The sequence below is a fragment of the Colletotrichum gloeosporioides genome (genome assembly GCF_011800055.1).
Source record: "Colletotrichum gloeosporioides strain Lc1 chromosome Unknown consensus_7, whole genome shotgun sequence".
Classification (NCBI taxonomy): domain Eukaryota; kingdom Fungi; phylum Ascomycota; class Sordariomycetes; order Glomerellales; family Glomerellaceae; genus Colletotrichum; species Colletotrichum gloeosporioides.
The window spans coordinates 2,112,207-2,135,663 of record NW_025544652.1 but is presented as its reverse complement, the minus strand read 5'-3'; the positions used below and the strand labels follow the sequence as shown (position 1 = coordinate 2,135,663).

The 23,457-nt window shown below is 56.0% G+C and overlaps 9 protein-coding genes across 9 annotated transcripts; 4 read left to right on the top strand and 5 right to left on the bottom strand.

Moving 5' to 3' along the window:
- Nucleotides 1–425: 425 nt before the first annotated feature.
- Nucleotides 426–2,716, top strand: GCG54_00001971 (uncharacterized protein; the record flags this gene model as incomplete). Its single annotated transcript, XM_045402072.1, has 2 exons — nucleotides 426–1,140; nucleotides 1,200–2,716. Coding segments are annotated over 2 exons (2,232 nt in total), but the record flags the coding sequence as incomplete, so codon positions are not given.
- Nucleotides 2,717–3,456: 740 nt separating this feature from the next.
- On the bottom strand, nucleotides 3,457–4,033 carry GCG54_00001970 (AP-2 complex subunit sigma; the record flags this gene model as incomplete). Its single annotated transcript, XM_045402071.1, has 3 exons — nucleotides 3,457–3,786; nucleotides 3,857–3,926; nucleotides 4,002–4,033. The coding sequence occupies 3 exons, from the start codon at nucleotides 4,031–4,033 to the stop codon at nucleotides 3,457–3,459; spliced, it is 432 nt and encodes a 143-aa protein (XP_045270800.1).
- A 2,235-nt stretch (nucleotides 4,034–6,268) lies between these two features.
- GCG54_00001969 (Leucine carboxyl methyltransferase 1) lies at nucleotides 6,269–7,410 on the bottom strand (the record flags this gene model as incomplete). The annotated part of the gene is made up of 2 exons (XM_045402070.1): nucleotides 6,269–7,086; nucleotides 7,143–7,410. The coding sequence occupies 2 exons, from the start codon at nucleotides 7,408–7,410 to the stop codon at nucleotides 6,269–6,271; spliced, it is 1,086 nt and encodes a 361-aa protein (XP_045270799.1).
- Nucleotides 7,411–8,837: 1,427 nt separating this feature from the next.
- GCG54_00001968 (uncharacterized protein) lies at nucleotides 8,838–9,967 on the top strand (the record flags this gene model as incomplete). Its single annotated transcript, XM_045402069.1, has 2 exons — nucleotides 8,838–8,966; nucleotides 9,023–9,967. The coding sequence occupies 2 exons, from the start codon at nucleotides 8,838–8,840 to the stop codon at nucleotides 9,965–9,967; spliced, it is 1,074 nt and encodes a 357-aa protein (XP_045270798.1).
- A 947-nt stretch (nucleotides 9,968–10,914) lies between these two features.
- Nucleotides 10,915–13,898, bottom strand: GCG54_00001967 (Kinesin heavy chain; the record flags this gene model as incomplete). Its single annotated transcript, XM_045402068.1, has 3 exons — nucleotides 10,915–11,161; nucleotides 11,279–13,701; nucleotides 13,779–13,898. The coding sequence occupies 3 exons, from the start codon at nucleotides 13,896–13,898 to the stop codon at nucleotides 10,915–10,917; spliced, it is 2,790 nt and encodes a 929-aa protein (XP_045270797.1).
- A 1,507-nt stretch (nucleotides 13,899–15,405) lies between these two features.
- GCG54_00001966 (Ubiquitin-conjugating enzyme E2 2) lies at nucleotides 15,406–16,035 on the bottom strand (the record flags this gene model as incomplete). The annotated part of the gene is made up of 4 exons (XM_045402067.1): nucleotides 15,406–15,529; nucleotides 15,581–15,805; nucleotides 15,868–15,932; nucleotides 15,994–16,035. 4 exons carry the CDS (start codon nucleotides 16,033–16,035, stop codon nucleotides 15,406–15,408), a joined length of 456 nt encoding a protein of 151 aa, XP_045270796.1.
- A 1,113-nt stretch (nucleotides 16,036–17,148) lies between these two features.
- GCG54_00001965 (Acetyl-CoA acetyltransferase) lies at nucleotides 17,149–18,538 on the top strand (the record flags this gene model as incomplete). The annotated part of the gene is made up of 3 exons (XM_045402066.1): nucleotides 17,149–17,304; nucleotides 17,347–18,291; nucleotides 18,341–18,538. 3 exons carry the CDS (start codon nucleotides 17,149–17,151, stop codon nucleotides 18,536–18,538), a joined length of 1,299 nt encoding a protein of 432 aa, XP_045270795.1.
- A 490-nt stretch (nucleotides 18,539–19,028) lies between these two features.
- Nucleotides 19,029–20,729, top strand: GCG54_00001964 (uncharacterized protein; the record flags this gene model as incomplete). Its single annotated transcript, XM_045402065.1, has 3 exons — nucleotides 19,029–19,357; nucleotides 19,410–19,713; nucleotides 19,764–20,729. The coding sequence occupies 3 exons, from the start codon at nucleotides 19,029–19,031 to the stop codon at nucleotides 20,727–20,729; spliced, it is 1,599 nt and encodes a 532-aa protein (XP_045270794.1).
- A 941-nt stretch (nucleotides 20,730–21,670) lies between these two features.
- Nucleotides 21,671–23,189, bottom strand: GCG54_00001963 (putative secreted beta-glucosidase adg3; the record flags this gene model as incomplete). Its single annotated transcript, XM_045402064.1, has 3 exons — nucleotides 21,671–22,490; nucleotides 22,540–22,772; nucleotides 22,824–23,189. The coding sequence occupies 3 exons, from the start codon at nucleotides 23,187–23,189 to the stop codon at nucleotides 21,671–21,673; spliced, it is 1,419 nt and encodes a 472-aa protein (XP_045270793.1).
- Nucleotides 23,190–23,457: the final 268 nt, after the last annotated feature.

Genomic DNA, 23,457 nt, shown 5'->3' with positions numbered 1-23,457 from the left:
GGAGGTACTGGCCTCGGTAGGCAGCATAATCGCACCTCGGGCTCCTTTGCCGTCTGGACCTTTTTTGTCTCGGGAGTATCAAACGCTCCAATGCAGTCTTCCTGTAGTCGGGCTCCTACCTGCACTGACAAAACTTCTGGTAAGAGGTCGTACTACGCGCCTTCTTCCCACCTTTCTCTCACTCACCCAACCCTCGACACCAACTTTTTGGGATCACACTACTTCACATTGGGGGCTTTTCTCTTTCAACTCTCACAAACAACAACACCTCTCTTTCTGAAGTATCCTGCGGGTGTTGAGTGCAGTTGAGTGCAGTTGACGCGCCGTTCACTCAGCCTCATTTCACGTTTGTCGCACCTTCAGCTTGCCTTCACTACACAGTCCTTGTGAAGCTTCACAAGCTGCAATGCTAACTTTTTTTCAGAAGCGCCTTCGTGCTCTATTCTATATCCTTTTCAGCTGGTTCAAGCACTTGTATCCTCGCCATGTCTCGAGACAAACTTGCTGCTCTGGACTTGACACCACGAGAATTTCAGGATGTGAGCCAGAGTCGCTTGGAGAGAAAGTTGCTTCGATCCTCGCGGCACGTCATTGACAAGCCCACGTTCCTCGGCATCTACACCAAATGGATGACATTGCAAATTCCGAGACTTGGTTATCACTCCGCCCTTGACTCTACAGTTGTTTACAGAGAAGGCTGTGACTTTTTGGCTCACGAAGGCTACGATAAGGGACCTGTTCTTGCTTCATTCTCGAGCCACCAGAATGAGTACCTGAAGTGTTTCCCAGATGGTAAGCGGGAGTTCAACTACGCCAGACGCGACATTGAGATCCACTTCAAGAAGCTGGTTGACCAGCCTCGCCGTGCTCCTGCCCATCCTGCTACAGCCACTTCCTCAACATTCAATGAGCATCTCCTGCAGACCAGAGCTCCTCCATCTTCATCGGCTTCGCAACAGCCAAATTTGCAGAGCAGGCGCTCCAGCTTCGACAAGTCTAAGTACGACGGTGTCAGTAGCGAACGCTTAGAGTGGCTCTCAGCGCAGAACGAGGAAGAGACTACATTCGTCATGCCTCCTCCTGCAGCGGTTCCAGCCGTCCCTACCGGCGACTACCTGTGCAAGCGCTGCGAACGACCGGGTACGGATGAAGACGAACCCATCAAGCCACTGAACAGCCAGCTGACAAAACCTCACCAGGCCATTTCGTTCAGGATTGCGACACGAACTCCAACCCCTCATTTGCCAGCCCTCCTCCCAAGAGTTACGTCTGTCACAATTGTGGTGAAGCCGGAACGCACTACAGGAATGCTTGTCCTGAAAAGCAACCATCAAAGGGACGTTCTCGCAAGAAATCGCAATCCTCGAAGGCAGAACCCGGACGCGGCTCATCTGCAAGGCGACCGTCTCTGTCCAAGGCTCTTGGAGGCACCCAATCGCACCAAACCACTATGGATGCTCGCGACGATCGCTTGGCTCACCAGCCTGCAGCCCCAATGGATGGACTCTTGCAGACGGCAGGTGGATCGGTGCCAAGTGCAAGAAATAGAGACCCGTCCGTCCAGCAAACTGCTCGAGGTAGCGACGGCTACATCAATGAGGACAGGGCCGCTTTCATTCAGAACTGCACTGATAGATACCGCCCGAGTGCCGACGCCGGAGGAAGCACTGTTCGGTCCGGCAGCAGCAGTACTGCTCCCATCGACGGACGTAGTGGTCGCAGTCGGCGCGACTCGAACCGCCGTCTTGATTCATACCGCCCTGAGACGAAGATGAAGCTGGAGACGGCTAGAAAGGACAGCACCAAGACCTACACAGGCACTTACACCAGTGGAGGTTCCTTGCAACATCCTCAGTCCTCTATCGCGGCCTCCGATGGTAGACTCTCTCCTTGGAGTGATATTCACACGCCGCCAACAAAGCGGGTCCGTCGTGATTCTCCTCCTCCCGCAGGTCTGCCTTGGGATGATGCCGAGCCTCTATATGAGCAGCCCAATGGCGGTCAATTCAACCAGCCGACCTCCACAACCTCTTCCCTCTCCGATCAGCAACATGCCACACAGTTCCAGCCGGTTAATCAAAACGCAATGGAGGAGGATTTCATTCCGCTTACTTCCGAAGAGGAGTGGGAGCAGGCTGGTATTGAGGCTGACGCTTTTCTTGAGAGCTTCGGCATGGAGTTGGCTTCCTACGGCTATTTTCAGCCCTCGTCGACCCCTTCCAACCGTCCGATGCCTTTCACCGGCCCTGGTGGCAACATCGCTGGACACAAGGACCTCGTCAATGAGTTCGGCCCTGATATTTCCCACAATGCCACCTTCGCTGAAACAGAGGCTATCTACAACGAGGAATCGAAAGGCAACGATGACTACGACTCGGCCTGTTCGCTGATGAGTTCTCCTGTTCAGCGTGGAGCAGTCTCTCCTGACACCGACGGTGACGTTTGCATGGTAAACGCTGCAGATGGCTCCGTTGAGACCCCAACCGAAGACCAAACTATTATGCCATACCAGACGGTAAAGCCTCTCCGGCGAGACCCTCCCTATGACCCTCGCTTCAAGGCACTTTTCCAAGGTCGGGAGCACGAGAACGTGTACGTCAACGTCGTTGGCCGCAATACGGCAATGGATATGTACGAGGACGAGGAGACGCGTGCCGTAAAGCGAATGTTGCGCCTGACAGTCAGAGACCCCGCCTCATCCAAGTCCGAAGGCTAAGGATCTCTTCCGACTACCCGAAAAGCTGAACTGATCGTTAGCAATCGACACTTGCTTCTGTTAACGGCCATGCTTGAGGCAGCAAAAATCGCCGTGTGAGCCTTATTTGCTCATATAGGCCTTTCTTTTCCTATTCTCTAAACGTTTTGCGACCTACCGACCCGACCGGCCCCCATCTGTGCGCATTCGCAACATCCGACTTCTGAGCTCGTGTCTAAGTTGATCCAGTCAATGACGGCGATACATGTCGGATGCCTCATCCGGAGGAAGATAGTTTTGACGAGCTCATAACCTTTGCGCAATCACAAGAAGCAGGTTATCAGGGTCGCTCGAAGGGTCGCGTTTCTATTCAGTGCTTCCCCGGGCCTGAAGGTATTATAGGGTGGCTGGTTTTGAGGTCTGTGCCTAAATACTACACATCTGGCATCTGGGCGCTGGATACGAGGACATACCTCCAAGTTTTTCTCCCAAATACGGGGACTTATCCCCGAGATACTCGTTCATAGCCTATGGTTTGCCCAAATTCAAAAAGTTTCCATAATTACGAGGAGAACCTACGTCGTGCATGTCGTTCTCGACTGAACTCCAGACTCCAGCAAATCCGAACTCCTTAGTCGTCATGGACGAGCCGCAGCGCTTGTCCGAAAGCGACCCATGAAAAGGTAAGCCTCCCACGTTCCCCTTGTCTTTCTTTTACCTGGGAACAAACGCTATTTCGTCCTCCGTGACGGTGCTGCACGTTATTCCAGCTTATCCAGATGCTCCAAACGCGTCAACACGACCTGTTTGCTCGTCTCCTCAATCTCGCCCGCCAAGAAGACCTCGTCCAGGATGGCGTAGACCTTGTAGAAGTTGAACACGAGGTCGAGCTCGCAGACGTTGCCGAAGAAGGCGTCGAGGACCTCGACGAAGAAGTGGATGGCCTCGAGGTAGGCGAGCTCGTTGTCATTGGTGTCGACGCAAGCGCAGAAGAAGAGCCCGGCGTACCGGCGGTACACGATCTTGTTGTTGCGGAACTCGACAAAGTTGGATTGGTACTTTTGGTCTCGGGGGGCGACGAGGCGGTGGACCTGGACGACGGACAGAGGACGTTAGCATTTCTCACACTACTTGACTGTGACTTGATGGGCTGCTGCCTACCTCGCCCTTGAGTTTAATCTTCTCGTCGTCGCTGTATGGTGCGTACCACTTTGCCAAACGGGTCTTGCCCCTGATGATAGCATGTCAGTCAGCAAGAACCTCTTTGAGTCGCAGGAGGTGTGGGCTGGGTTGCACGAAAACATACTGGCGGTTCTGGATCAAGATGAAGGACAGCATCTCTTCGGTTCGGGTATTTGCATGTCCCTGGTGGTCTTGAATGTTCTTCCTTTCCACCCCGCGCGCCGCAGAGGTTTGAGATGTGAAGTCGGCGGACACGGAGCTCGGGGGGTGCGGGTGGTACGTACCGGCCTGCCTTCCGCCGGTGCTCTGCAGAGCACCTTCCAAAGTTTCTGTTTCCCCTGGGCAAGCGGTACTGGTGGGTCCGCCTTGGCTTCAACCCAGGCAGGTGCGCACTAGCCCAAATACAGAAAGGAGGGAGCACCTCAGGGTCGCGGTAGGTACGTACCGCGGCTGATTGGGTGCCCCACTCCAGCTGCCAGGGAACAGGTATAAAATTCTCTCGACCCCCCCGCCATCTTTCGAAATTTCTCTTCTTTTTCTTCTCCATCCGAGTGCAAGGGCTTTACGCGTATCAGTGAGGATTCGTCCGAGATCGTGTTTTTGCTAGTTGAAAACTATAACTATGACCACTCCTAGTTGGCTTCGGCTGGCTAGGGAATTTTTGGAACCCTTTTATCTTCTGGATGGAGAAGACAATTTCTTTTGCTTTCATTGCTTGCGGCACCCGCGTCGGGCCGTAGTGAAGAAGGTTGATCCGTATGCGCAAACGAACTGCAGAAGCATCGAGGAGCTTGGCGTCGATGGCTACCGCCCTGTTTTGTTGCTGTCGTCCTGGGACGTTCAGCGCGATACCATCCTGTCGTTTGCGACGCGGCTGACGCGAGATTTGGCCTCACGACGTCGATGACCGCCGCCCACGAAGAGGAAGTTCCGATGCTTGTCTGCAGTCCCGTTGCATAGTTCGTGGTAGCTGAGAAAAGAAATGCGAGTTACGATGCCGTTTCTCTGCTAAGCTACCCTGTCCAACCCTTCGTACCAACACCTTGATACCTCAGAGAACACCACCAGCTAGGACCGCATACCACGTTGGAGGATCGCCAGTTCCCTGCTCATTCAGTGGACTTCCACACTTCACCCACATACATCAGACCAACACTTGGTGGGCTCTGACAAGATGATTTAATCCACATCATCGTCAGATTATCTAAGCCTGGGAATCGACGAACGAGGTTGATCTTACCGCAGTCGCATATCTCACGTACCCCTGTTGACAGCCCCATGTCTGTATTTTGGGGCACAATCTGAAGACATGCTTCCTCACAGAGCAGATCAGTGGACGAGCCTTGGGATCAAAAGGAGCTGCGAATGTGGCGCTTGCCAGAGCTTTAAGAGCGGCGATGCCGCCGGTGGGGAAGACGGTGTGCGGTTGGCGAAACCCCTTTCACCTGGAGGCCTGCGCTCACACCCGATCCGAAAGCTGGCCTCCAGAACTGTTGATGGGAGCTAAAGTGGCTACCTCATCTTCACTACTTGTATCTGCGCGGAAGGCCAGTGGGCGGAGCCTCGCCAGATTAGTCAAATCTGGGTCTGCCTCTGTCGAAAAGCCCTTCTGCTTGGTGTCTCCCGTGGGACTGAGCACATCATCGTGGTGATTTGCTGGTATTTCCTTCAGCACGGAACGGAGCCTACGAAATCAAGCAGTCGGATTCTGCCAAGTAGGTTTCGTTGTTGTATCCACTCGAAGGTATGTTTCTGGAAAATACATACCCGCAGGTGCCACAGGAGGCCAGCGGTACGGAGCCGTTGCAGCGACATCTCGTCGACGTGAAGCCTATTGCTCATTCCTATCCTCCTGCTTCGTCCACACCGGTCAAACGCAACTGGGAGAAAATCTACTATGTAACGGCGTACGCAACATGTGGTGTTATCTGAGCTCTAGCTTGCAGCGGGAACGTCGTTGCATCAGGATTACAACAAGCTGGCAAAACATATCAAGCTCGATTGCAACCCTGGCCAGCTTTGGTGGCGAGTCCAGTATTCGGGTGTATCTCACGAACGAGCTGCGGTTCAAAGCACCTTACCGACTCCCGGTATCTTCTCCCAGTTTCTTTGGTGTTGTGGGGTTTGATGCGTGCTTTTCGAAATTTGAAGTAGGCCGCCGCTTTGTTCAACATTGTCGATAAGTGAGCTAGGACAACAAATGCAAGTCTGGCGGGGAATGGAGTACAAAGCGAGGATGCAAACCCTAGCGACTGTCTACCTATGTAGTCTATTTTAGAGAAAACCCAATTCGATGGATTGCAGACCTGATTCCAACGTCGTTGCTATGATGGCTTGTGACATCGGACAGTCTTCAACAGAGCCTTCGCCCGTGAAAGCTTATTATGCCTGTTATCTACCGGCATTGAGCAGTTCAAACCCGGATCCTCTCCATCCCCAGGCCACAATATAATGGTCGGCAAGCAGCTTCCACTCCTCCACCTCATCCAGCCCCTCCAGCCGGTCAACTCTCTCCTTCTCGTCTGACGACACCCACCGTTCCCAGATCCGCTCGACTGTTAACGCGTTGGCATGCTCGAAGCCGGCGTCGCGAAGGCGTTGTTCTTGGTCCTGCGGTAACTTGTAGCTCTCCAATGTCGGCATACGAATCCGTCTTGCCGCCAGGTTGGACGTCATCATTTTGCCAAAGGGGTCATCGGGCCTGATGGGTTCGTAAATGATGATGCCGAGGTCGGGAATCTTCTGCTCGAACCACGAGATGATGTTCTTCGTTGCGGATGTTTCCAGGTAACACAGGCAACACTCAGAGATCAAGAGAGTCGGAATGTCCGTTCGGAGTCCCTTGAGGGTTGGTGCGCCGGGCTGGAAAAGCTCTCTAAGATCGCGTGCGTGGCAGTAGTAGCTGTCGGAAGCTGAAGGCTGACAGCTCCACGAACCATCGTCCTCCGATGAAGAGTTGCCGAGGATTTGACGCAGAGGGGGTACGCCCTGAACTATGCGGGCCTTCTTTCGCACCGTCACAGCAAAGTCCAGCTCATGGTAGACTAGTCCCGGCCGGTTGGTCCTGGGGAAAAGTCTAAAGGGGCGAGTGTCGGTGCCGGCGCCGAGAGAGACGATTTGCTTCTGCTTCGGCCCGTCGCCCGAACCACCGGCTTCCGACAAGAAACTGTCGACAAGGCTGTCGAGAGCAACGGTTCTCGTGTAAGTGCCTGCGCTAGAGGTCAGCCTCCATGCTCGACGGAAGCAGACCCTGGACAACACGGACCTCGGTTGATGATGGGTAGTCTCCTGGGAGGCGGTCCAGCCATGCCGTCGACGAAGAAGCGGGCGTACGGGTCCTCAAGGTATCCCACATTGACGGCGCTAAGACGTGATCCGGCGGCATCGTCGTCGGTGCTTTGGATGGTTTGGTCATGCGTCGGACCCGTGGAGGAAGGTCCGCCGCCTTGGCCGCCTCTTCCGCGCCCGCGACCGGGTCGGCCTCCCCTTGCTCCGCGGAGGGACAGCAGATTTGGGATCGCGTTGCCGGACATGGGATTCAGACGTGATTTGAGTCCGGAGTTGAAGGTGCGAACTGCTCCGAGGGGTCGATGCGGGTGACGTATGGTGGGAGTTGCGATATGGGGCATTGGAGTACAAACAGAGTTGTACCTGGCAGCTCCATGTCACCAGTCTCGGCGCACAGTCCACTTAGTCGCATCAGTGGACTGCAGCTCTTCTGCACCTGGGACTCGCTGGGTGCGCTGGACCCTGAATCAGTGGCTTGAATTGCCGTTTCAAGCCCCGCCAGGAAGCAGACGGCTTCAAGTCTCACCTTGAACAGAATTTTGCCTGCCAAGCCGGACATGACTGACAAGCTTGATGGCCAGAATGCAAATTCAGCAGACCAAACGGTTTGGCGACGGCAATCGTCATGGAAAGCCCCACGACGCGGGAAACGGCTCGAGTGGCCTGCGTGTATCGTGTAACTGCGTTGGGAAGCGAGCCGAATCCTACCGGCTGCGTCGGCGTTTGCTGATGAACGGTACTTTTTAGCTCGCCATGCCAGACGAATCAAGGCAGATCGCGGCGCGGATATGTACTTTTCCCCATTCCAGCTGACAATGATAGGGCGAGCTGAATGGCGGGCATGATGAACGTTGGGTCAGGCAATGTAGGGCGTCCAATATCTCGGACGAAACAGTGTTTCCGAGTTGTTTCTATCAATACTTGATCCCAACAATGCCGGACGAGGAAGGTTGGTCGAGAAGGCCTCCGAGACAGGACTTACTCGAACACAGTAAAAACTCAGAGTACGAGGTTTCATCCAGATTTCAGACGACGTGAACAGTTCCGCCTTGCTACAAGCGCCCGTATTCACGATGCTGTACGTACACAGTAAAACGTCTCCAGGCCAACTGGCCACAGAGCCTTGCCAATAAATCAACTTGGACGGCCGTCTGCGTTTCCGATATCGCGAGTTAGACTGATGCAATGGCCGCCTCCAACGCAGGAAACAGACATGGATGGGAATCATCCCAGCAACCCTGCCTAAGTCTGCCTGGACTCGACATCAGAAGGCCGTCTGCGCGGCTTCGCTGGGCGTTTGGAGGCGAAAGGATCTGTCGGCGGGGGGCACGGCGTGGCTGTGTCAGCCTGCTGCCTGCTAAAACTGCCCGCTACGGCACTAATCGAGGTGGGTGAGGTCGTTGTAGGGGGTGAAGGGGGGAACACATACCACACCGGGCACCGACCACTCATAGACTTTCTCTCTGAAGCAGCGCAGTGGCACTGGTCCATGGATTTAATAAACCGATCCCAGCGCCCCCAGTCTGCTTCGACTTTTGACGCCGGACACCCCTCGCCTGCCCTGTCGTTTGTTTCTTTCCTCTTTTCTTCATCATCACAATTAGGCATTATCATCAACTCGTTTCTTTTATCGCAAAACTTGGTTTATTTGATCGTCAGATAAACCGCCAAGATGATGCACCACATCGCCAGCGCGGTGTACAAACGCGCCACCGAGGGCCAGCAGCCAAACGATCTGCCCCCGTGGTCTGTTGCTGTCTTCCTCGCTGACTTCATCGTCTTCCTTCCCGTCCTTCTCCTTGTAAGCTTCCCTGCCCGGAAAAAGCAAACAGGCTCACGCGACTAACACCTTCGCAGTTGACCTACACCCTCCAGCAGGTCTACCCCATCTTCACCATCGTCGAGGATGAGAACCCCCCGGCTTACGACCCGGTCAACCTCAACGAGGACGAAGCCGCCGATGTTCCCGGCGTCGGCCCCATCCCGCCCAAGGTCACCGGTGGCCGCCCCACCACCGTCACCTCCTCCCTCCGCTCCATCAACCGCCTCCTGATGGCTAACGGCGGCTGGCGCGCAAACTTCCGCGGCTTCTTCTGCATGGTCGCTCAGGCTCTGGCCACTGGCGCTCTCTACGGCATCTTCTCCGCCTTCCTCCCCAACATCCTCGCCTCCGTCGCGACCCTCCTCGCCGCCCTCTCGCTCGTCCAGCTCAGCACCGCCTGGGTCCACATTGTCATCACTCCCCAGTCCCCTCTGCACTTCTGGTCTCGCCTCCCGCCCTTCAAGCGCACCTTCGAAGCCACCGCCCGCCCCGTCGCCGCCTTCTGGCTCGCCTCCCTGGTCGCCACCTGGGTACCCATCGCCGTCGGCTGGGCCCTCGGCCTCGACCTCCCCAACTTCCGCTTCGGCGCCCCCACGACCACCGTCCCCGGCACCGAGGGCAGCCCCAGCGACGCCTGGAAGAGCGTCGTCATCACCCTCATCAGCCTCGCCTTCCACGTTCTGGTCGTCATCCCCGCCGAGGTCGTCCTCGTCCGTGTCCAGGCTTCGCTGCTCCCCGAGGAGGCCGATACGGTCATCCCATTCGACCGCTCCTTCGAGGGCAAGGTCGAGCCCCGCGTCGTCGGCGGCAAGGGCTATGCCACCATGGCCGTCGCCTGGGCCACCTACTCGCGCGCCGCCTGGAAGCGCCTTGTCATCCTCTACGTCAAGATCTTCGCCGTCTGCATCGTGACCTTCCTTCTGATGGCGGCCATCGTTGTGCCTGAGGTCATTCTCATGATGAAGGCTTCCAAGCACTAAATTGTGGCCATCCGGTGATTTGGTCACCCCGCGGCTCGAGGTCATGACTCGACAACTTGGAACTCAGGCTGTGGATAGATTCAAACAAACTCTTGGCAACTCCGCACCAGCATTTTCTGTGTATTTGTACTTTTGCTCAGGAAGCAGGACATTAGCACCGGGGAACAGATGAGTTACTACTGCTTGCTTGTTGGCATCATCTGGATGCCGGTGCACAGGTACACGTCTCCCGCAATACCCTCCCCACTCAATAGAGTCTGGGGTAGTATTTTTCATAGCACTTCACATAGAGATTGAAATTACAATGATCAGTCAGGGTAAACCAGAGTTGAGTATCTAGTGTCATTAGCCGTCAAATTTCTTTGGTTTCGTAAGTGAGGTCCGTCGTGTCATGGCAACAACTCCCTCATAACTATGCAGCAGCGGCACAAACGCCGTCTTGGCCGTCTTCTCGTCATCCATCATCCTCTGCTCATTCCCACCCAGCCTTTGTCTCTTGCTTCCTCTCCACACCCGCACACCTCAAGAGCCTTTGTCGTATACTCGTGTATATACGCTCTTGCCGTAACACCTGCGACTAAAACAAAAAAGACAAAGGCCTCCCAATACTGCTTGTCTCGAGCAAAATCCAACTGCGTGAACCGATCCGATCCGTGGAAGAAGAATGACACCTCCCGTACTAATCATGTGGCCCATGTCTGTGAATCTTGCTGTCTAATCAACTTCTCTTCCAGTATAATGACTAAAGAAAATTGAATCTGCGAGGCAGAGCAGCAGGAAAAGAGTTTGAAAGAACAGCTGCCGCCAGATCAACACAGCGGGGGGTATAGCGGTCTAGTCCGCGCCGAGCTGTTGTCTAATCACATACTTTGTCGTTTCTATGGGTGCGCACACCCTTTGACGTTTCGGGAGATGGGCGTTGAGGGTTAGTGAGCTGCGACACGTTCTTAGGACTTCTGGGAGAAGAACCAGCTGCTGCGCTTGCTAGAGCCGCCCTCATTCTGCTGGATGCTGGAGATGACGGGGATGGAAGGTCCCTGGCTGTCACCACCACCACCACGCAGGGGCTTGGCAATGCGGCTGCCTGCGCCCGAGAAACTGAATCCTCCGATAGAGGGCGAGTTCAGGCCACGAGTGCTGCCCGCCTTGGCAGCCTCCAGCCTTTCCTTGACGGCCGCGAGCTGTACCTCAAATCTACAAGACAACAATCGTTAGAAATGGCATGAAATAAGGATGGAGACGGAGACGTGTGGGATTCGCCGCGAGGTTGGGGTACTGAAAGAAGGGACAGGGGACGCTGGGGTTTCATACTTATGGTTGGCCGAAGCCATCTTCTCCTGGCTATCCTGTAGCAGGCTCTCGAGGCTCTGGATGCGCTCGTTGCGGGCAATGAGCTTACGCTCAGCGATGGCGACCTCCTTCTTGAGGGCCGAGTTCTGCTCGACCAGCTGGCGCTGGACCTGGGTGAGCTGCTCCAGGTTTCTCTCGAGGAAGGCCATCTTCTTCTGCTGGGCCCGGTTGTTGGATGACCTGAGCACATTGTTATATTGCTCTCTCGTCTCATCAAGCGAGATCTCAAGCTCGACAACGCGCTCGCAGCGGTTCTGAAGATCGCGCATGAGGCTCTTCTTCATGATGTCGAATTCGGCAATCTGCTGCTGGATGGACTTGCCGTTGGTCGTGGGCGCAGCAGTGCCGGCCTTGACTCTCTGCTGGAGATCCTCAATGAGAGCCTTCATCTTGGAGTTCTCAGCGGCCTTCTGGGCAATCTCGGCCTTCAGCTCGTCGACGAGCTGCATGGAGGTGGTCTGCTTGTCGGCATAAGCGCTCTCCAAGCGGGCCTTGATCTCCTCAACATCGGTATCTCCCAGGTTACGGGTGAGAAGCTCCTCATACTCCTGCTGGAGAGTCTGGAGGCGATCCTCGAGCTCGGCACGACGGCGGGCGTCTGCCTCGCTTGAGGAAGCGCTGTACACGGAAAGCTCGGCTTGACGGACGATTCCTTGGATCTCGACGAATCGGGACTTGAGCGCCTTAAGCTCGTCAGGGTTGACGATCTCGCCAGTCGCGCTGACCTCATGGAGAGCGTCCAGCTGGGCGATGGCCTCCGTAATAGCCTTCTCGTTGTCGCTGAACACATCGGCGCCGAGGTCGAAGCCGGCCATCATCTTGGCCATCTTCTCAGCCTTCTTCTTCTCTTTCTCGTCAAGAACCGCGCTGGTCTCCTTGGCACTCATCTTCACATCGAGGAGCTGCTGCTTGACCTCATCGAGCTCCGTAGTCAACTCGGCGTTCTGCTCCTTCAGAGCGTCCATGGTGATCTGTGCCTCCTTGCCTTCGAAGTGCAAACGCTCGAGCTGCATCTTGACCTCGTTCACTTCGGCATGGAGCTTCTCGTTCTCCTTACCAGTCTTCGCATCGTGCTCCTTGAGGTAGGTAAGCTCCTCCTTGGTCTCGCGGAGAGCCTTGTCGGTCGTCGTAAACTGGGACTCCTTCTCCGCAAGCTGGTCCTGGAGCTCGTTCTCGCGGCGCAGGAACTCGTCTCGCTCGTCCTTGTCGAGGGGAGGCCCTGGTGTTCCGGAGCGCTCAGAGACGGCTGGCGTCTCGGCTCTGCTGTCGGGAAGCAGGCGGGACGGTGTTGACGGACGGGCTGCCTTGGCTTCGGCCTTGGCCCCGGCAACCCCATCTGCGGAAATAGGCGGCACCCACTTGTCTTTTGGCACAGTCTCTCCAGCACGCCAAAGCTGAACCTCGCCCTCCAGATTTGTAATGTAGCCCTCGAAGGTAGAAATCTGCCCGCGGGCCTTTCCGAGCAGCGCCTTGAGCTCGGCGGGACTGAGCTCTGCGTTGACCTTGGCCTTGTTCTTGATCGCCTTCGCACGCGTACCGAATCGAAGTGTGCTGAGAGTTTCGGCGTCGTTGTAACTACTGGGAGAGCAGTTGATAATGAGGGTTGTTCGACTGTTACCTCCGAGGGACTCTTGCAGGATACGGGTCAACTTGGAGTCGCGGTAAGGGACGTGAGACGATCGGCCATCAGTTAGGGCGTTGATGACCATTCCCAGAGCACTCAAACTCTTGTTGATCTTCTTGGCTTCCTCCAGCGTTTGGCCACTGGCACCCGTCTTTCCGACCTTTTCGCTACCAGCCAAATCAACCAGGAACAGCTGACCGCTCTTCGCCGAGCCGGTCTCGACGTTCTTCTGGGTGATGGTGATGACGAAGATGGAGTGCGAACGGGAAGACTCCTGGTTCATGTTGGTGGCGGCGACGGCACGGGCGTTTCCACCTCTTCTCATGACCTCAAAGACCTCCTGAACACTGGAAACGTAGACCTCCAAGAGGCCCTTGACGTAGACACCGCGGTTCTTCTCTTCGTGGACGGGGAGATTGTCGTTCTGAGGGGCCAGCAAGTCGCGAATCCTCTCCATGTAAATTTCCATGTAGCTGACTCGGACGGTGTACTCGATGGTGCTGGGGCTAGACATGATGCTGGTGAAGATCTGCTCGACGATGCGGGGGATGACACCGCGGCCGTTCTCGTCTTCGATGCTGGAGCCCATCATAGTGTAGGACTTTCCGGCACCGGTCTGGCCATAGGCGAAGACGGTTCCATTGTAACCGTTGAGGATGTCGTCGACGGTAGAGCGTACGGAGAAGTCGAAAATGTCGGCTTGCTTGCAGTTCATGTCGAAGACTCGGTCGAAGGTAAAAGAGCCCTGCGCCTCCTTGGACTGCGAGACAAACCGTTAGTCGGGTGCCCGCATGCATGCGCGCCACAGGAAGTCGGGCCCGGAGTGTTGATACTTACGTCGAGGGTACAAGTATCCTCACCATTGAAGGCGACGATGGGCTGGCCGCCCGACTCCAGTTCGACCTTGTTCTGGGGACGGAATCGGGCCACCACCTTGATGCTGTTTGCGCTAGACATCGTGACGGTATTGCAGACCAAGAGGCGTCGCAGCCAAGGTCATGGATCCCGATCGGCGTGATGTTGCGGTATAGGGGGGTTAAGGTTGCGGGTTGCGAGGCACGAGGCGGTCGCAGCACGGCAACGGGGGCGTGTGTTGAAAGGCCACACAAACAAGGCGGGGATGAAATGACGGTGTGCAGAATATGGGATAATCTGCTAGAATGACATATCGCAGGTATTTTTTTTTCTGCAAGGCGATAAGCAAAAGAGGAAGGGTATCGGCAGCACAAACCAGCAGCAATTTGCAGCCAGCCAGGCAGTCGGTCGAGGGGCAGAAGGGGAGAAGAGAAGGAGATTGGGATTGTTTGGGAGTTTTTGGGGTTGGGATGCAAATGACGGGACGCGCTAGAATTCGCGTGGAATATTTGATTGCAGCAAGACAGTCAGAGTCACAGCACTGAGAACGGGATGGGGATGGGTCGCTCGCTGCAGTCCAGTGTGGTCTCACAGAGCGAGGTACGGAGCCTTGGAGAGAAAAGAGGAGGGGGTGACCTGGGAAATGGTACCTGCCCGGCAAAAACAACAGAAAAGGTACACATTCACAGGCTGATCTCAGCCAGCTCCCTCCTGGTGTCCCTCTCAGTAGCCCCCACCATAGCCAGTCGCTGGGCATCGGCGCGGTCAAAGGAAAACACACTCACACTGCAGTATTTCATCCTCACTGGTCGGGTGGTTTCATCCCTACCTCACCAACGAGCACAGCCGAGGGGTCCGTCCCAGAGCGATCTGGTCGGTCCCCTGTTTACCTGTCCGTCCGCTGAAAGTACAGCGCACACAGCGCCATCCCACTGGCCGTGACACCCACGGTCGTCCGCGGGATTGTTGCCCTGAATACCACCTACCAGGCCTAGGTGCTCATCGCACACAACAGACGGCCTGGCGCATTGCGCACTAGGGACAAAAGCCAGGCACGCGACAGGTGCGACATGAAAGTTGGCGCCTTTTGCACGGTTGACTCCTTGTGTGTTTGGGGTGGGTTGCTCCGCTTTGGTAGTGGTTAATCACAGCCATAATAAACAAACGTCGGGCCGCATCATGGACAATAGATTTGGTATTTCGCTACCCAAATGCGTTTCCTGCGAACTCCCCTGTAAAGCCAGCTGAGGACGAACGTCACCCAAGAGAAGCACGACCGCGAAACGCCAACCGCAACATGGGGCCGCCCCAAAAGCCATTCAGAGAGGACAGCACGAGCCGAAACGCCAAACCCCCCACTCCCACCTCATCGGATGCCCCAGCTGCTTAATGCGAGCAAAACCAAGGAACGTGTCTGGTCAGCTCCGGCCGTCGCCGTCTTAGTGCCACAACACTGTGAGGTCAGAACCTTGACGGCTGTGCTTCTGTTTGTCCTCCAGCGTCCCGGACGCAGCCCTCCTGCTATCCGTCATGGGCGTACCCTGCTCCTGCGAGGCTATGAATGTTGTTCATGACAGTCGTATGTGTTTTGTTGTGGTATCATTGCAATTTAGTCCTCCCAGCTCTTCTCAACCGTCTCCCTCACCCTCTTGGTGTACTCCTTACGGTTGTCCTTGTACAAGTTGGAAGCCTCGACGTTCGCTGGCGATCCGGTGTTTGGGTCATTAAGCAGACTGGCGATGGTTAGCCTACGCAGCTCCGGTCCGATGCCAACGCCACCTTACCTCTGGATGCTCGTCAACACCGCTGCGACGTCATATGTAGGGCTCCATCTGTTTTGCAAGATATCCAAGCAGAGTTCCCCCGTGGCGTAGACGTTGGGATGGAACATCTGGCTGATGAACTTGACGGCGGGCGGCTTGTTGGGGTATTGCTCCTCGAACTGCATGACGAGCCTGAAGGTTCCGTCCTCGAAGGGCGTATCGGCAGGTCCGATGATAACGGCATTCCTGGACATTTTCTGTAAGTCACATGTGGGAAAGCCGGTCGGGCCGTAGATGGTCTGGCGTACCAAGTCATGACGTTATCGGGGACGGGAGAGGCAGAGACACCCGCGGGAGGGTCAGTTTGCATGCGCTGTCATCCATGCTGTCAGTGGTGATGTTTCATCGAAGAAAAATCCAGCGATAGAAATTACCTTGAAGTCACGCATCAAACGACGTCGGGCAGCAGTAGACATGGTGGCGGTCGGTGGCGGTCGGTGACTGATTGCCGGGACTGAGGGGTAGGAGACAAGAGCTATCGCGGAAGCTGTGGTTCGGAAATGCACACAAGGCTCAAGAGCTGATGGCCTGTTCCGAAATACTCTGGTGATTGTTGGAACGAAGCGATTCCGACGATTCTTGAAAGCGCCGTGGAGGTGGTAAAGGAAGGGCGTGGAACATTGAATTCACAAGTCCGAGAGGATAGCGCGGGAAGCACCACCGCCTGCCGCTTAGGCGCAATCAGTGGGTCTCTGGATTGTGGCCAATCAGTGCCGGGGAGATTAAACGCGAATCAGACGAGACCAAACCAGCGCCGAGTGGACCCCGGGTCCAGGCGCAGCACACGACTCGAGCGATTGGGACACTGAAGCAGTGACACTCTGCAGGTCTCGAGACGCTTCATTTGTTTTTGGCTTCTGATGACGCGCCCGCCCTACACAGTCCGCAGGTGACAAAGCATCGCTGACAAACGGCGTCGATAATTTCAATACAGACAATCCAGGCTGATCTATTGGCAATGCGCACGTCACGTCTGATTACTGAACCCTACGCCTGCATATCTACGGAGACGCGGTGTCGGGTTCACGGCCGGTGACTTACATCGTACAAGATGATCGCGACGATATCGGAATCGACAGGCACATGCCGCGATGTTCCGCCGTTCCGGGGAAGCAAGGAAGCTGGACCATTTGGGATGCAGCCGCGGAACCACTGCAGAAAAAAAGTGACGGCAGACAGCGAACTGCAAGTGCAACCTCCATATTTTCACGGTCCGGGGTGGGGGACTCGGCTTGCCGACCCTGGGGTTCACTCTGAGGGGGGTGAGGTCATGAGAAGCTCGGCCCCGCCCGTGCACTTCCCCCTCCTTAAGCCGAGGAAGCCCGCAGCATACCTGGGGTAAGGCAGGCAGAGGCGGGAGGGAACAGTTCGGGTAAGCTATTGCCGCCCGCGCCTTTCCACATGTTCGCCGTCTTCCATCCCTCTGTAAAATAGCTGCAGCCATCCCATCTATTTCTGTGCCCGTTAGATCGTCTCAAAGCCCGCCGTCCTTGTCAATCCTTCTCTAGCCTGCCTGTCACTGTGTCACCATGTATTCAAGACAATCCTCCAGGCTTCCGAGCCTGTTCGTAAAGCAGGCCTCTGCGGCTCGCCTGTTCTCGACGAGAGCGGCATTGAGGCAAGAGATTCGCGATGCATACATTCTCAGCGGTTCGAGAACGCCAACGGCAAAGGTAGAAACCCCTGTAAGTGTACAAGTTAAGATCGTCGGCTGATGTATCGACAAGTTCAATGGATCATACACGAACGTCTCCGCGCCGAAGCTCGGCGCTGTCGCCATCAAGTCTGCCCTCGAAAAGTCAAAGGTCCCTGTTGACAAAATCTCCGACGTATACATGGGAAATGTGCTGCAAGGATCAGTCGGACAGGCGCCGGCTCGCCAGGCTCTGATCTTTGCCGGTCTCCCGTCAAGCGTTGAGGCCATTACCATCAACAAGGTATGCGCTTCAGGCTTGAAGGCGGTTGTCTTTGCCGCGCAGAACATCCAATTGGGTCTGGCAGAAGCCCAGATTGCCGGAGGCATGGAGAACATGACCAGAGTGCCGTACTATGTCCCTCGCTCCTCGAATTTGCCGCCTTTCGGGCACGTCAAGATGGAGGACGGTTTGATCAAGGATGGTCTTACCGACGTCTACGACCAGTTCCACATGGGCAACTGCGCTGAGAACACCGCCAAGAAGTACGAGATCACCCGTGAAATGCAGGACCAGTATGCTATTGAGTCCTACAAGCGCGCCCAGGCCGCGTGGAAGGCGAATGCCTTCGCCGAAGAGATTGCGCCCGTCACCGTTCCCGGAAAGAAGGGCGATACCGTCATCGAGACGGACGAGGGATACCTCGATGTCAAGTTCGACAGGGTCCCCACTCTGAAGCCTGCCTTCGTCCGTGACGGCACAGGAACCGTCACTGCCGCCAACTCGTCCACTCTGAACGACGGTGCCAGCGCGCTGGTTCTGGGAAGCAAAGAGATTGCTCAAAAGTACGGATCAGGCTCCCGGGTTCTGGCCAGGATTTGCGGTTCGGCCGATGCCGCGGTCGACCCCGTTGATTTTCCAATCGCCCCGGCCAAGGCCGTTCCGATTGCGCTGGAGAGAGCCGGAATTACCAAGGACCAGGTGGCTATCTGGGAATTTAACGAGGCCTTCGCCGCTGTCATCAAGGCCAATGAGAAGGTAAGCACGCCGACTAGCAAGCACTTGATTTCCGCTGACTGCCAATTAGATCCTCGGCCTTGAGGGAGCGCGTGTGAATCCCCTCGGAGGAGCCATCTCTCTCGGCCACGCTCTCGGAAGCTCTGGCTCGAGAATTCTCGTAACATTGCTGCACCAGCTGAAGCCCGGCGAATACGGTGTGGCTGCCATCTGCAACGGAGGAGGTGCAGCCACTGCGCTGGTGGTGCAGCGCGTCGAGTCCGTGTAAATCAACGTAGATCGGACGTCGTCTTCTAGCTCCGGCTACGTGCAGCTCGGTTTTAAAAGGGAGGCTGCAGGTTTAGCTCAATTCGTGTGATTCTTAGGTTGCGAGCCGCTCAGACGCGGCGATAAGGACAGATCTAGGCGCAAGATGTTGGGCGGCGTACACTTGTACATGAATAGCCACATACCAAAAAGCACAAATATTTCCTATCATGAAGGAATTTGTGTTCTGTGAGACAATTTGAAAGACTGCGTAGAAAGTGATGAGGTAAAGATGCTCTGAATTGAGACGCGGTACCATCCTGGCGGGGCAACGCCAGTCTCTCTCACCGAGCGCCGCATCCCCTGCTCCCGCTCACCGAAGAACCCACCTTACACCTCACCCTGACCACCGACCAGCTCTCATCGCATGTCCCAAGCCCATATTCGCTTGCTCACCGTCCAGCATCCCCCATTCATCCCACTTCCAGCATCTCAACACGGGAGGCACCACCATGGCGCTTCTAGTACAATTCCTTACTCAGATTCGCACATTTGTGCGCGCCCAAAACAGCGACGAACTCCGCAATTGGCTCCAGGTTGAGCCGAACGCGCATCAACAGTATCACCAACTCGCGGCCGAGCTGCGCAACCAATTCCGTTCGGGAAGCGGACTCGAAGATACGATTGAAAAATGTCTACCGGAAGAGGACGACGTGCCGGAAGGCCAGGGCTCGCCGTGGCCGGGCTTCATCACGTTCATGAAAGATTACATGCTCTTCTGGCGCGATGTCGACTACGACGATCTGCTCGGCGCACATACCCTGCTGAGCGGGCTGGTCAAGTGAGTGTGTGTCCAGCTTGCGTTGAAAGAAGTCATTGACACGTTCACCCAGCTCCTGCAGCACTGCCTTCGCCCACCCAACCTATGGCGGCATGCTCCTCAAGACGGCAATGTCACTGTGCGAGTCCCTATCGCGCCTCACCATGATGCTCAGCAAGCGTCCAGACCTGACCCGTCAAATCCGCAACGTCGACGCAGACGACCGCAAGTCCATCGCCGAGACATCGGCTGAGATCATCCAAAAGATCTTCACCACCTGCCTGACAGACCGTTCCAGTACCCGCTACAGCAAGCCCGAGGGGAAGAAGGTTGGCGTGTACATGTTCGCCAACCTCGTGCTCAAACTCCTCTTTGCCGTAAGCCAGCTTCGACAAATCGCAGGTGACCAGATTCTAACAACATACAGTGCCGGAGAACTCACCTCGCAAAGCAAATCTTTACAAACATCTCCACAAACTCCCCGCCTCTGTCCCTCTACCCGGCAGCCCAGCGCGTCACTTTCCTCTACTACCTCGGCCGCTTCAACCTCGCAAACTGCCACTTTGTCCGCGCATCTCTCTGCCTCGAAGAAGCCTACCTCCAGATCCCGCCCGCATTGACATCACACCGCTGCCTGGTGCTCAGCTACCTCATTCCCTGCAACCTCCTCCTCGGCCGCCTGCCCTCCAAGGTCCTCCTCTCGCGCCCAGAGTCCGCCACCCTCGCCCCGATCTTCCACCCGCTATCCCAGGCGATTCGCAGAGGCGACTTCGTCCTCTTCCAAAACGCGCTCGCCATCCACGAGAAGTGGCTGTTCGACAAGGGTTTGCTGCTGGTGCTCACACACCGCCTCCGTCCCCTCCTGTGGCGCTCCCTCGCGCGCAAGACCTTCCTCCTCACATACGCCCCAGGGCCCGACGACACGAACCCTAACGCGGCGGCAGCACCCTCCCGCCGCGCGGCAACAATGGACCTCGCGGACCTGCACACCACGGCTACGTACCTCCAGCGCAGGCTAGAAGGCTACATCCCCTCCAAGCACCAGCGCCCCTCCAACGCCACGCCGGCGTTTATGAAGGCCGTCTCCCACGACGCGTCGTCGACTCTCGTCCCGCCGCCCGGGGGACCGAAGAAGCTGCGGCCGAACGAGGGGCTGGTGTGGGGGAACAGCCCCGTGGAGATGGACGACGTCGAGATGAATGTCGCGACTCTGATCCAGTTGGGCTTCATGCATGGATACATTGCGCATTCGCAGGGACGGTTCGCAGTCATGGGTGCCACGAAGAAGAGTCCGACGCTGGCGGGATGGCCGGCACCGTGGACCGCGATCAAGGAGAGACAGTACGAGGAGGAAGTTGACCTGGACGACGTCCCGGGATGGGTAAAGGGTTAAGCACAGAAACAGTGTCGAAGGCATAGGATAGCTGCAGAATAATGATACCCAGTTGATATTACCACTTTTACGGGCCGATGGTCATATGACATGCCTGGGAGACAGCGAGCAGTCACAGCACCGTTTTAAGCAAGACCGGAAATAGTTGATTTTGAATCTTTCATTTGATTGCCCATCATAAGGCAGGGCCTTGCTACCGGGATCCTCCATCCGACAAAAAAGTCGAAAAATGAGACCAAGGCGGTGTAGATTCGACGCACACACACACACACGTCGTCGTGTCTCATCCTCAACATCATCTCACCTCCAACGTCTGACTCCAAGCCAGTCATCTTACAAAAGTCTCCCCCTGAAGAATGAGATTTTCCGGTCCCCCAACCCGTCATGTCATGACTAATGTTTCCATATCATATCCTCTTCCTCCACATGTCTTCAAATAATAAATAACAAAAAAATAATGCGTACGTAAATGGGTATAGATGAGAAGCAAGCCGATCCAAAAGTGTAAATGCCTCCGTTTGAAGAGAGGCCAGGTGACTGAACCCGGAAGAATGCTTCGCCAGCTCGCGCCATAGACGCAAGGTTGCTAAAACAATAAACACTAAACTGCCGCGAAATCATCGCGGGAGATTTGATATAATACGTCCAAAAGATGAAGGCGCCATCTGCTACCGGCGTGTATGTAAAGATTTGCCGCGTGTTCGTGAGCGACGGACGAAGCGAAGAATTGCCAGCAGCGAGAAGGGTACGTGGCAAGCGTGCTTGCCCTTGAGCGTGAAGATATATCCGATCGAGCGGGCTGGGTCCGAGACGTCAAGGTCGGTAAGTAGCAGCACGAGGACGGCGCTGCGTCATATCGGCAAGCATAAGACTTTGAAGAGAAGAACGAGCTGCTGCTGGCTAGTGCGAAACGAAGAGATGCTACCGAAGTCAAGTGACAATCAGTACAGGAAAATGGCTGCGACGAACGCAATGATGAGGCCGGCGATGGCCCCACCACCTTGTCTGACGCCTTCGTTCTCCTTGGAGGTGGTCGCGGGGGCAGCCTCTTCAGTCGTAGAAGCGGCGGTGGGCTCAAGGGTGGTCATCTTGGAGTCTGTGGAAGACGTAGTGGTCGTGTCCGTGTCGTTCTCGTGGAACATACCAGGGATAACAGTGGGAGTCGGGGTTGCCGAGGCAGACGACGCAGAGCTGGACTTCTTGGCGCTAGAGCTGCTCGAAGTCGGGGCAGCAGAGGAAGACGGCGTCGGGGTCGGGGTCGGGGTGGGAGTAGGAGTCGGGGTGGGAGTGGGAGTCGGCGAGGGCGTGGACTTGGCGACCTTGATCTCGACCTTGTCGTCCTTCTTGTCATCCTTCTTGTCGTCGGAGGAGGAGTCATCACCGCCAGAACCGTCAAGGGGGAAGACGATGATGCGGGCCTTCTGGCCCTTGGGAACGGTGGCAACGCAGTAGTTGGCATTGCCGGCGCCGGTGCCGACCTGGTTGCTAGTGACTGTGCCAATGGCGTTGGAGGAGGGATCAATGGCGCAGGGAACGCCGTTGCAGCCACCATCGGGGCACTCAATCTTGACGCCGTAGGTAGGCTTCGTGTTCTTCAACGAGGAGCCCTCCCAGATGGGGTTGTAGCCGAGAGTAACGAAAGTACGGCCCTGGCTGTCCATGTTGGCACCGGCAACGTAAGCAGCCCAGTTACCAACTGCCTTGGACTCATCACCCCAAATGCAACCCTCATCGGTGACACCGGGAGGGTTGATGTAGTAGCTATCAACATTAGTACTGAGACTCGTCTGCAAAGGATTAAGTAACTTACTGAGCAGCGGTACTGCACCAGTAGCTGGGGTCGGGGACAGCCAGAGTGATAGACTTGTCAATGACGCTGGGGATAAGCATGGCCTCGTTGCCGGGCAGGACGGTCTGGCAGAAGGACAAGGTCTTGCCGCACTTGTTGTAGACCTCAACACTGCCGGCGCCTTCAACGCAGTAAGGAGCGTCCTTGATCGGCTTGGTGGCCTTTCCATCGGAACCGCAGTAAAGACCGCCGTTCTGTGTTGGTCAGCGACTGGAACTAAGTAAGAATACCCGAGACAGTCTCACCATAGAGGAAGGGTAAGTGTAGGACGACTTCGGGTCCCATTGTGCCATGACCATGCCAGGCTTGCAAGCGATAGGGCAGTAGGATCCTTCGGTGCAGACTTGGTCGGGACTCATGGCAAAGCCATTGTTCTGGGCGCCGGGAACCTTGACCAAGCTAGAGTCGCTGGGAAGACTGCAGATGGCCTTGCCGTCGGAGGTCCTCTTGATGACTTCCCTCTCAACAAGCTGCTCGACGTTTTCAGCAGGGCTAACGGCGGGCCGCGCCTTGTGAAGGTGGCGATGGGAAGAGTCGTGGGCGATGGCCGGCTGAGCGGACAGCAACACCATGGCCGAGCCAACGGCGGCCTGAATCGTAGTGAGCTTCATCTCGGAAGCGGGGTCTCGTCGCGAGTTGTCGTGAAGTCCTCCAACAATTCAAAGAGCCAAGTCTCGGTCCAGCAGGGCGTGCGTCGCGTGAGGTTGTGAACAGCGGAGGTTTGTTGAGTAGTTGTCCGGAGTCAATGCTATAACATGGAGACAAGGCGTACTGAGCAGCGGCGGCGCGCGCGTGTTGATTCGGTAACGAGCGTGAGTCGGAAGAAAGCGAAATGGTTCAAGCGAATGTCGGTGAAAAGAGCGGAACGTCTCAAAACGG